The sequence below is a fragment of the Brassica napus genome, chromosome A5 (genome assembly GCF_020379485.1).
Source record: "Brassica napus cultivar Da-Ae chromosome A5, Da-Ae, whole genome shotgun sequence".
In the NCBI taxonomy this organism is placed as follows: domain Eukaryota; kingdom Viridiplantae; phylum Streptophyta; class Magnoliopsida; order Brassicales; family Brassicaceae; genus Brassica; species Brassica napus.
The window spans coordinates 28,394,741-28,407,880 of NC_063438.1; the positions used below are offsets into that span (position 1 = coordinate 28,394,741).

Below are 13,140 nucleotides of genomic sequence, written 5' to 3' on the forward strand. Positions count from 1 at the left end.
TCCGTACATGACTCACAGAGCAGGACCACATATCTATGGTTTATGGAAGAACAAATTTTAGAACCTGTACAATATGCATGCAAATTTTAGAAGCCACGTTTCATAAAAAAAAAAAAAAAAAAATAAAGCCATACAAATTTGAGAATTTCAGGACCACATAGAACTATATGCTAAACTAGGTTTTTCAACAAACAATTTTTTTAATGAATTAGGGCTCTTTTAAAAAAAGAAGTGCAGATCCAAGTTCTTTTTTTTGTGAGGCCTCGTCCATTTCTTTACTCTAAATTTTGGGCTATATTTATATTCTGAACTAATTAGTGCTTTAATATATATAGTTTATTATATATAAAGTTACTTTAACGATCAGATTACATATGACCTAAGGTACCTTCTTCTAACCATTATCAAACCAATATATATATAGCTTCTATTGTTTAATTTTCCAAATTTTCAGTGCACATTATGTAGTGTTATATGGTATATCTAATTAATAGCACCATATGCGTAATCAGTTTATCTATTTCTTTTTTTTTTGATAAAATGTGAATTTTAATTACCAAAGACCGGAAAAGTTTCAATACAACTGCTCGGCGGAGCTAAAGGTTACTAAAAGGCCCAAAAATTATCTATTCCTCAGGTGTTCATCAGTTTCCCGTTTTCTTCAAAAATATAAAATAATAGAGATACATGTTGGTAATCTTAAAAGAAATGTGTACGCTATATTTATGGATACGTATCCTGAATAACCCAATTAAATGTGTTTGGCGTCAAGCAATGTGTTAGTTGATACATTGCATAGTTGATTTTTAATTAATAACATACTAGCTACTGAAGACATACAAATATAGATTATGGTGATGTGTTAGGCCAATTGACATATATTACGAAATTTACTGAGTCGCGAACATATTTTCATATGAGAAGATTCACAGATTGAGGAGAGTGGATGTGCGTCCTACATATACAGTTGCGGCCAGGACATGACTATCTTATATAGCATCCAAAAAATATAACTTGAATTTGTAGTCTTGATTGCATGTTTAACGTACGTAGTACATCGCAATGTCCAAAATTTGGTAGAGGGTAAAAAAAAAATAGAAACAATAATATTGGTAGATGAACAACAGTCTCTCTAGAGATACCCAATAAAATTGGAACAATACCGAAACGACAAAACATATAAGCAGGTCAAAAATATTCTGGTAATTAGACCTATTAAATTATAATATTAAATGTCCAGTAGTAATAATTTCATGTTTCCAAAAGATTAAGCATCTATAAACATTTTTTTCCTTTAGAAACAGAGGTTTTTCTGTGCGTGGACATTAACCAGAAAAGTAAAATTTATGTGGGCGGGTGAAACACAAATTATTAGTATTCACACGTTGATAAGCAAACAAAAGAGACTCACACTTGTGCCCTAAAAGCATAACCACATGTTGGTCGGTGTCCCCCTGTATCCGAAATATATTCATATAATAAGTTTATAGAAAACTTCTTCATAAGACAAAAACTAAAATAGATATGTTTTCAGTATCAACTTGATAGAAAATGCCAAATAGCATTTATATAACAAACAGAAACCTATAATTTTATGGATCTTTTACTGTGGGCATATATGATTTCATGTCCTCTATGGACTATGGTCGCTTGATATGATTTAGATAGTATCGTTATGTTTTTTTTTTGGTGAACGCAAGTATGGTTGCAGGTGAATATAGAAATATCCTCATCAGACGGATAGGAGAGAAGAATTTGTGCGGTGATCTATTGAGAAATATGAACACACAAAATATATTAACACTAGTTGAGTTTTGGGCTATACTGACGTTTTTAAAAACCTTCCAGAAGTTGCAGTCTCTAAAACCATTAGTTTTACATTGAGAAAAAAGACTCTTTTATAAAAGCAATTCAACTGAAAATAGATAGATGACCTGCAATTTTATAGGTGAAGAATTATGCATATAAAAGATCTACGTATACAGTATACATATTCGAAACTCATAATATCACATTACTTCAACCTTTTTTATTCTACTTTAGCCACGTATCCCATCGGAAACTCTTTATCATTTTTTGTCAAAAGTTTTTCTTAATTAATTTAATTTTAATGCCGTCGAAAAAAAATATTTTCCTTAATTTCTTAGAGCTGCTCATATTATACAGGTTATTTTCCTAAAAAGTTATACATTTCCCTTTCAATAAAAAAATATACAACGTTTTTCTTTATTTTTGTATTAATTCAAGGGATGGGGATTCTGCATCTGAAAGTTTTTATCTGACTGATCAGATTGATTTGATTCAACTGGGCATTGCATTGCATGTCTTCAATAAGCTCCCCAGTTCTCTGCCCTTTTTTTCCGAAAAACACTTTTATGCCTTTTTCTATGTTCCTGACAAGCTTTTATGCATTCAGAGCTATTGTATACACATTCCTAAATACGGCCACACATGCTTTCATTTTAATATAATTCCTTATTCTTCTCATAATTAATTTAATTCGTAGAACTAATATTAATTTTGTTAATTAAGATAAATATAAAAATATAACGTAACTAATTAAAAGTAAAAGGTATATATATATACACATATCGGCTTGCTCTGGTACGGGTAGCCAAAAGGCCCAAAACCCGTACTCGTATCGTATCTATGTTTTTTTTTTTTGAACTCGTATCTATATTTGCATGTAGCTAATTAAACATGTAGCCAAACCTCGGGTCGGGGATATGAAAATTGGGATTGCATCAAACAAGTAATGGGTCAAGCTGATATGCCTATCCCTTAAAAAAAAGCCGACTTTTTTTAATGTAATTATCTATGTTTTTTTTTTTGAGAAAACGTAATTATCTATGCTGTATAAAAAACAAAACAGCTCTACAAATACAGGCAAAAACAGAGGGCATCTGAAAGAAGCAAGTTGTCTCCTACTGTGTCTTTCCACACTCTTGTCTTTTGCATACGTATTCTCACACTCACCTATGTACGGGCTATTTTATTGCCGTTATAAGTTACATATACGTTCTCCCTAAAAGAAAGAGAATACTATTTTGATTCATGACATCATTGTACACTGAATATACAGCCCATTCCAACGGATCATTTGTACACTGAACAAGATACTCTTTAGCATATCTATATTTTTCATGTATATTTAATAACATGCAAGCATATATATATGTGTTAGTCTACTCTCATAAATCGTTACGGAGTGACATAGTTACTAGTCAGGAAGGTCAACGTACGTATTTATGAGCAATGGATTTTATAACACACTCACTTGAGTGGTTTCGTGGCTTCGTGGCACACTGAGATGTTTTGGTTCCATTTATAACTGAACTAATTTAGTTACATTCGAAGACTCTTAGTGGCTAGAGTGTGAAGAAGGAAATGAAATTATTAAACCATCCTTTTAATATTTAGAGAGGCTTGAGCAGAAATGTGGACTCGATACCAAGGTGCCCTTAAGAAACTAAATATCTATTTTTTTTTTACTAAATAAATAAGTAATCTTAACTCACGAGTAAATAGGTCCAAACGGTGCGTAACCCACAGGTAGGCTCGCGTACCAAATTTACAAAAGAGACGAAAGCAAAGGACACAACGACAATTGGAAGTAGTTTCCTCCGGCTAGCAGGATTCGAACTTACAACCTGAAAGAAGGAGTCCACCTTTACCATTCAACCATGATGTTCCAAAAAAAAATAAAAATATGAGAGTAAATATCTATTTCTCATCAAATTATTATCAGTTTACAATACCTTCAATCAACCGTGATCAAACATATATTTTATAATATGTATCGGAGTTTATGGTTCATTGGTGATTAATTTGAGGGCGAAGTCCAATATGGTAAAATCATACGGGTTCGAATCCCGGCTAAAGAATTAAAATTTTAGTATCACCAGAAATATGATACTGACACATAGATGAATAACGTAGACTGACGTGACGATCCACTTCGGTGGATGTCAGGATATCCCTAATAAAATATAAATACAGGAAGAGCACAGTTTCATGTTAACTGTCAAATCTAATTAAAAGCATAGAGTGTCCAGTAAAAATTATAGGAGAGTTGCGCGTAAAAAATAAAATCGAGTGGCTTATCCATTGTAAGCCATGTTTCTCTAACGTAATAAATATCGCACGGTTTCTTTTTTCTTCTTGAATTTTTTTGCACTGTTTCTTCTCCACCTTCGGTTTGGATCGTTCTTCTTAATCAGTCCCGGCTTAAAACTATATTGGACCCTTGGACAAACTTTTTTATGTATTATAATTAGTTAAGTTATAGACCCTTGTTGTAAAAAATAAACATAAATATAGACCTTTTATCATTAAATTTAGTTAATTTTAATATGGATCCATGATATATGACATGTTTACTACGTCCTAGAATCGGCACTGTTCTTAATTAGTACATTTTTTCTTTTTTTTTTCGCGTTGGATCTTTATGCTTATTAAAAATATATTATTCACTGATATATGTACCATATCGAAAATCTAACTAAAAATGATTGATAAATTTACCAAATATATTGTATTTTTAAATTAAATATAAGCTATAACATTGTTTTCAGCGATAGTTAATTTGTATTATTGAATTTATTGATCAGTTTTAAAATGATTTATTATTCAATTTATAAACATCAGTTGAAAGAAAAAATCATAATCAAATCATTTCCATAAGTTGTGATCAATATATTCTGATGTAAAAGATATAATCAAGTTTTAAGTTACACAAAAAAATTTTTTATAAAAGATACAAATATCTCATGATTTTCTCAAAGGTTATATTTTCTCTGTTTTATTTTTATTTTAATGGTTATATACAATAGATATACTTTTGATAAAGATGCTATAAAGTTTTTACGCAGGACATCTATCTTCTGATATAGTACTAAATTGAATATTTTAGTTTCTGATATAGTACTAAATTATTTTTTTAAGTTCAGTTAATATATAACACTATATTTATGTAGATAAATTTAGATGTCGTAAGCTATAGGCTATATGAATGTAAGAGAATATTATACCATCATCATAAAAGTTTCATTTTTTTTCTTAGTAATATTATCAGGACTATGATGTCAACTGATTTATCAATATTTAATTTTATCAAGTTGACAAAAATATCATATTTATGACTTTTTTTTTTGAAAAAAATCAGTATTATGACTTACTTATAATGTAACTTAAATTTATTTTAAAAAAAAAACTTAAATTCATTTTAGGAAACTTAAATTCATTTTAAACCTTTTTAGGAAACTATCTCTACAGAGATTTTAGTCATCTTCAAAACCAAGAAGTTTTGAAATCTTAGTGCCAAAGAAAAACATATTGATTTCTTTAGCGAAAGTGACAAAAAAAATCTTTTTAGACGTTTCTGTTGCATGACGCCAAAATAGCCTGCTTCACGAAGGAAATACAAACTAGTGAACTAGGTAAACGATATGGAAGTGATTGGTGCTGAGAAAAAATCTACAAAGTTTTTTTTTTGGTAAAAAAAAATCTACAAAGTTATTTATATCTACAAATTTATTTAAGAAAAATTTAAAACTCCAATACTTTTATCAGGATGCAAACAATTTTTACTAATGAAGCAGAAGATTTCAATTTTGCGACGTAGATTCTTAGGAGACGTTATTAAGAACTGAATGGTATTTTTACTAGACTAGAAACCATTGTACGAACACATGTCGGGATAATTTTTCATAGAACCCGATCACTAAGCTATCCTAATTATTGCTTTTCAAAAACAAAGAATATTAGTTTAACATTTATTCTTTGATGATTTTATACAGCCGAAAGAGGGATAATCATAACCGAGGGCATCCTCGATTAATTATTTTCGGGTGGACGGTACAATTAATTTGTGTCTCCATATTTCTCACAAACATTTCATAACTTTTTTTAAACACTTTTCTATGCATTTCCTCCTTCAATCTTGAGCTTATATCTCTCTTCTATGCAATCAACAATCCATACATTTCATAACTTCTTATTTAATTTTTCTCCTACTTCAAAATAATAATTGATGAGAGATGTGTTGGAAATCCATTAGTTCAATACTATTGCACCCCCTTTAGAGTTTAAACTTATCATGTAGCGTGGTATTCATTTTAATGTGTCACCACCTTAATTATCACTGATAGGGGAAAACTTAATCAATTATATTTGTGGTAGTTAAGCCATATTTATGTTAAGAAACCTTTGATTTTGGGACAGACTTAGCCGACATTAAAGTATAAAATCACTAAAGACTTGCATCAACCGACTATTAAATTTCACATGGAACTGGATTCCGATTGAGCAGAACCGGCCTAGCCCGTCTGACACAACTGCATTCAAATAACTAGATTGAACGTATTGTTTGCAAGTGCAATTTTGTTTTTGTTTGTTATATAAGATTTTGAGCAAATTGGACATTTTAATATATTGAAAATGAGATTAGATTAATAAGATAGATAGACCAGATTAATATGGATAACCCATAGATAACTTTTTAATGGTATCATTACCGTAAATTTATTACTTTTTCTGTTTCACAAAAATACATGTTTTAGAAAAAAAATTATTTGAAAATATACATATTTGTATTTTCAATATATATCTTATTAAATAATAATAATTAATTGTAAACTTTAAAAAGAATAATTAATTTTGTTAAATTTTTATGGTTTAAAATTATGGGAAATAGAAAATCACAGAATATGCACTTATAACTAAAATTTAATATGTATGAAAATTTTAAAATATGTATTATAAACAGAATGATTATTTTTTTGTCTCAAAAATAACATGCATATAATTAATGAATGGCAAATCAAAACGGATAAGGAGTACTGTAAACTTTTGTACACATTCTATGACTGTCCCTACTGGGCAATGCTCAAATATGATTTGCTATATCTTCCATTGTAAAGCAAATTCCATAGTTTGTGTATCTCCACTCCAGGTACGCGTGACATTTATAGTCTAATAGTATTTCACCTATACGTTATAACAAAACATAGTATATGTTAAAATAATTATATCTTTACTTATCAAAAAAAAAATTATATTCTAACAAAGCCTCTAAAAAAGATGATAAACCACATGTAACTTAATAAACAAGGAAACAATATATTATTTAAGAAATCCTCCTCCTATAAATTCATGGGCGTACACTCTAGTCAACACCTCACAAAGTCATAAACATACAAAAACATTTCTTCTCTTTTATTACCCAAAAGCAACAGAAAAAAAAAAGAACCAACTAAACAATTTCAAATTTTTTGAAAGCAATGGACCAAGGACAAACACCACATAGCACAACCGGCCAAAGCCACTCACCTTCTTCCTCCGCTTCCGGTTCCACCTCAACCGAACCAGTTCGGTCACGATGGTCACCTAAACCAGAACAAATACTCATACTTGAGTCGATCTTTAACAGTGGTATGGTTAACCCTCCAAAAGAAGAGACGGTAAGGATACGAAAGATGCTGGAGAAATTCGGCAAGGTGGGAGATGCAAATGTCTTCTACTGGTTTCAAAACCGGCGGTCAAGATCTCGCCGAAGGCAGCGGCAACTCCAGGCTGCAGCTGCAGCAGCGACCACAACCACTAATACTTGTGACCAGACCATGATGGTGAGCAACAACTTGCCACAACATAGTGGAAGTGATTTGGGGTTTGGAGGTTGTAGCACTTCTAATTACTTATTTGGTGGGTCATTTCAAGTTCCTTCCTTCTTTCTTTGTATTTCTTTCTTCTCCTCCTTCCTGTTAAAGCTCCTCTTCCACTTTTTCTTTTTCTTCTTCAGCTAGCTCTTCTTCTTATGGCGCTGGATGTGATAATCATAGCAATAATGGCATGGAGAATCTCTTAACAATGTCTGGTGAAATGGGTTACCATGAAGCTAATCAACATCATTATAACTATCATAGCTCAAATGTCGAATCAATTTTGTGCCCATCTGAACAAAGCTCCAATTATCACTACCAACAAGGTAAACAAAAATAAATAATTTGCATGCCTCTTTTTTTTTTTGCTTTGTAAACTGAAGTGCTTTGTCCTCTAAACCCTCTTTCTTTCCCCAGAAAGTCTCTTAAAGTAACATTTTAAAATGGTAAAAGGTGTTTTAAACGTAGGAAAAAAACAATTCTTGGTGGGTTTCAACCAAATAACCGATTTTTTATGTGGTAATTTAATTGATAAGTAGCCTTTGTTAATTATATTTCCGATACTACCTAACATTTTGTACCTGAGAGCAAGTTCTATAGTCTGTTTTTTCTTATATACCTGAAGTTATTTTCTATCCTTCTAGAGAGAAAAAAAACTCTCTAGATCTCATAAATTTTACTATAAAAGCAATTTTTAAGGGAGGGTGGATCAAATTTCAGATGAGTTTCACCTAAAGAACTTGACTTCTTGGACTATTAGGTTAATTGTTCGTCCAATATTGCCTAATCTAGAGCTTGAAAGGTAATAAGCTGATGTTTACATATTATTAGATATATTTTGAAATTCAGGGTCTATAATGGTGTTTATAAACGGAGTTCCAACAGAAGTGACGAGCGGAGGTATTGATATGAAAGCAACGTTTGGAGAAGATTTGGTTTTGGTGAATTCCTCAGGTGTTCCTCTTCCTACTGATCAGTTTGGGTTTTTGATGCATAGCTTACAACATGGTGAAGCTTATTTCCTGGTAATAATTCTCTCTCTCTCTCTCTCTCTCTCTCTCTCTCTCTCTCTCTCTCTCTCTCTCTCTCTCTCTCTCTCTCTCTCTCTCTCTCTCTCTCTCTCTCTCTCTCTTCTAGCTCTATTTCCTGGTAATAATTCTCTCTCTCTCTCTCTCTCTTCTCTCTCTCTCCTCTCGTCTCTCCTCTCTCTCTCTTCTCTCTCTCTCTCTCTCTCTCTCTCTCTCTCTCTCTCTCTCTCTCTCTCTCTCTCTCTCTCCTCTCATTCTCTCTCTCCTCTCTCTCTCTCTCTCTCTCTCTCTCATCTTCTGATGATTGAAACTTTGATGTTGAAAATAGGAAATGAGATGGAACCCAATTGGGGTAAAGTCTTAAATTGTCTGCTACAATATATTTTAATCATCATAATAAAATAATATAGATTCTTTCGTAAGAGAAACAAATGTAATGCTATTTGATGAGTGTCGGTTTGTACAGTAAATTATATGTTTTTTATGTAACCGAAGATTTGTGATTTGACGAGGTTTTTCACATTTGAATAAAAAAATCTACGAGTTTTTATTAATGAATCTTTTGTTCACATTTGAGTGAAAAGCATGAGATGATATATTTGCATACCATGTATAAGAATTAGTTAGTACTTTTATAAACTGTGGTTTCAGTAATTACTAGTTTGAACAAGTAATTTTATTATTATTTTTGTTTCAGCAGTTATAATGTCAAATGTTATGTTCACTAATTTTAGTAAATAAAAAGGAATTGAAAGCCTACAGTTAATATTTAATTATGTGTACAACTGTTTGTGAAATTAAATATCCTATATATTGTTAATTTTCATGTATTTGTCACTTGAAATGGATTGGTAGTGAGTTGAGTAACATATATCTAATAAATATTGTTGTTTTAAGTCTTTTTCTAAATCCAAATTTTATTATTTTTCCATTTCATATTAATTATCGTTTAGAGTTTAAATTTATTTTATTTAAGTGTATTTTATGTTTTCAATGTTTTTATTTGATAATTTTTTCAATATTATTTGTGTTGTCTTAGTACATTAATTAAGATAATCAAATAACCTAATATATTAATAAGGGGCAATAGTGATTTTTTAATTTAAGTGAAAATTTTAAATTAATATATAAAATGAAACGAAAAGAGTATTAATTTGTTGTTGTTTTTTCTAAAAGTACAATTACTTGTCTTGGGGTACATTTTAGTTAACAGCATAGATTTTAATTATTTTATTGAGTTCATTGGCAAACGAGACACTGGGAAATCTATTCTCTCTCTCACACACACACACTCTCTATCTTCTCATGGTCCTCTTAGAAATCTAAGTGTGAAAAGCCATTCGGCATTAGGGTTCATCTCTCTCTTTCTTCTCTTGAACTAATTCGAATTTCTTGGAATTCTAAAGAGATCTTACATCAATTAATCTGCTTTTATATTTTCCTTTTTAAATGATCGTCTTCTTTTTTGTTATTTGTTGTTTCGATTTGTTATCGACAGGTTCCAAGACCGACATGAACTGGCTTTACTCTTGTGTTATGTGGTGATTCAACAGATGCCTTGTTATTCTACCTTAGTCTATATGGCTGCGGTCCATCCATTTTTTTTCCCTTTTTTTATGAATCTATCGTGTAATAAAAGTTTCTTCTGTTGTCTCTTAGTTTTGCAATCTAATTAAATAAATAAACAAAGTCAAAAGCTCTTCTAAAACGAAGAGATTTAGTTTTTGTATCAGTTTAGTGATTTAGATGTAAAATAAGTAATTCTTTTACAATAAATTTTGTGTCTAGGGATCATCAAGCTAGTTCGTGTGCAGAGAGTAATTAATTTTATTGGAACTAGAAAAAAATTCGAAGTCTATTAGTTGCGTTGAACACTTTCCAGTTAATACATTAAATTAATGTTCTACAAGATTGCATCTATTAAGTAGATCTTTAGCTTGAGTACCATTTGTTAAGTACGGTGTACTTGTTGTCGATATTTATACCCTTTGTGTGTGTTTATCAACAAGTCGAGCTATGTCATCAATGATGTCTTGATTAGTCCATCGCAGCTAGTTCACCTTATTTTATAGTTCACCTTATTTCAAAACTGATTCAAGCATCTCTACAGTGAACGATACCCATTATTGATATATCAAGCACCTCTCTAAACGATACATTTTACATCAAATCATACGCCATACTTTAACAAATACAAATAGAAACTAGTAATACGGATTACAATTTCTCAAAAAGCTGATAATACAAATTCTAAGCTATAATACAGTCTCGTATAAAATTATTGATTCTTATATCTTATATTAGTGCCGTCTCAAATTATATTATATTAAGGATATTTTTAAAAAATAGTAATTATATATTTAACAATGTAATGAACTTATTTTAGAATTTAATATATTTATCCATATATATTTGAGGATTCTCTTCTAATTATAAACTAAAATTTAAGAATACATTAAAATTTTAAATTTTAAACCAAATTTACATATTTATTTTGAAATTTTTTAATATTTTTTTTATTTTTAAACCTGGACCATGTTCGACCGCTTCACTTGCACATACTATTAGACGGCTCTGCTTATATATGTCCTAAGTCTCGTTTCTATTATGAAACTATAATACTGTAAGCCACACGTTAAAACTATAATAACAAATTGTCTACAAAACAAGTAATTAATTAGCTCAAAATGCATATATATATCAACCTACATAACCATATAAAATAAAAAGATACAAATCGAAAATTTTACAAACAAGATGGCTCACATATATCTAATGAACATTGGCTATGCAAAATGGGTATAAAATTAGCTTTGGTCATAAAGGAATTAATACAACGCTTGGTGATTTAATTTTAAATGGAATTCAGAAATTGCACTGTCCATACATTATAATTTGGTATACTTTTGTTTTGATTGAATAGATATAAAGAAAAAAATGGAAGAGCATAACACAGCTGGGGTTCGTCAGAAAATCTATTCTTGTCGATTCCTGCTCTCTGGAACACAAACCTTAATTAACAACTCGAAGCAAGATATTAATAACCAATAGCGAAGACAAATATTTTTTTGGTAAATCCAAATTCTGCCCATTAGATCTGACCTTGTAAACATCAAGTGAAAGTTTACAAGTATTGAATATTCACTCAATAATTCTAAGGACAAAACCTATACATATTCGAGAATCAAAACTCTACATAGACAAACTGAAAAATTTTATAAACTAACAAAATATTATATATTGGGTAGAAACCGGGACTTCTAGTTCTGGTGGTAAAAGACTCACGGTTGTGAGTTTTGCCATCTGGGTTCGAAATCCGGCCACTGGAAAATTTACATGCAGATTTTTCAACGTCCGAGACCGAAGACCGTTAACGGTGAGCCACATGGTGACGCTTTGACAGTATTCTTGCTCGCTTCGGTTTTTAGCCGAACCACCACAGTTGAGTCAGGACACTCGGTTATAAAAAAAACTCCGTTTCAAAATAGATGATGTTTTAGTAAGTTTTTGATGTTTCAAAATAGATGATGTTTTCATATATCAATGCATTTTTTCACTTTATCAAAAACTGTGTAATCAATGATATTTTGTAATATGTTTTGTGATTGGTTGAATAACTTTTAATTTATATTTTAATGATATTTTTAAAATAAAAAACAATTTCTTAATAGTTGTGCACAATCTTAAAATTTCATATATTTTGAAACATAGGGATTATTATATTGGGTAGAAAACTGAATATAAATTTTATTTTTAAAATGATTTTGAACCTTATACAAAAATATAATAAAATAAAGCCACTAGGCGACAAGACCGACCACTGTAGCCACTGAGTAGAAGACGCATGTTTGGTTAATTCTTGAATTCCGAACTCAAAAGCATATGTATCTGGGACTTACCATATGGATCCATTCAAACTCACTCACTCACAGTTTCCTATTGGCTACCATGTGGATTATTAATAAACCTTACTTTTACCGACCCTTTTTTCTTGTCTACTACTACTATATTATATTCAGGAGACTCTACCTTTTGCATTCGAAGCTTCCCACATATCCTATGCCTATCATCGCCGTCTCCGGTGACCATTATGGCTACCTCATGACCTCTTCGACTTCCCTGGAATCTCAACTCCCCCAAACCATTTATAATAGGTGCACCTTATAAATCTTGCACAAACCTAAAGTTTTGTATGCATCTTTCCAGTGTAGTCTACGAGGTTTCTCTGCTTCTTTCAAAGTCTGGTACATCCGACTCAGGTACATGTTATACTAGTAGCGTAAACGAACTCATGCTAAGCTTACAAACATGAAACCTAAATCAACCCCAATGACAACAAGACGTAACGTAACCCAAGTTAATTTTGTAGTGTCAGATATCGTATTTGGGCTTTTAATGTTAGGCCAGAATAATGTAGCCCAATTATTGTAGGTTCGGTATGTGTTGGCTCGTTC

At 30.9% G+C, this 13,140-nt stretch overlaps 1 protein-coding gene across 1 annotated transcript; it reads left to right on the top strand.

The window, feature by feature from the left end:
* Window positions 1-2,733: 2,733 nt before the first annotated feature.
* Window positions 2,734-10,382, top strand: LOC125609167 (WUSCHEL-related homeobox 11-like). Its single transcript, XM_048780238.1, has 4 exons — window positions 2,734-7,701; window positions 7,799-7,984; window positions 8,508-8,683; window positions 10,185-10,382. The coding sequence occupies exons 1-4, from the start codon at window positions 7,281-7,283 to the stop codon at window positions 10,200-10,202; spliced, it is 801 nt and encodes a 266-aa protein (XP_048636195.1). The 5' UTR covers window positions 2,734-7,280; the 3' UTR covers window positions 10,203-10,382.
* Window positions 10,383-13,140: the final 2,758 nt, after the last annotated feature.

What these genes read in the sequence shown, in the direction of transcription:
- LOC125609167 (XM_048780238.1), top strand. Translation starts at nt 7,281, where the DNA reads ATGGACCAAGGACAAACACCACATAGCACAACCGGCCAAAGCCACTCA. An exon ending in CACTTCTAATTACTTATTTG is followed by an intron (nt 7,702 to 7,798) that starts GTGGGTCATTTC and finishes TTTCTTCTTCAG; the next exon opens with CTAGCTCTTCTTCTTATGGC. An exon ending in CAATTATCACTACCAACAAG is followed by an intron (nt 7,985 to 8,507) that starts GTAAACAAAAAT and finishes TTTGAAATTCAG; the next exon opens with GGTCTATAATGGTGTTTATA.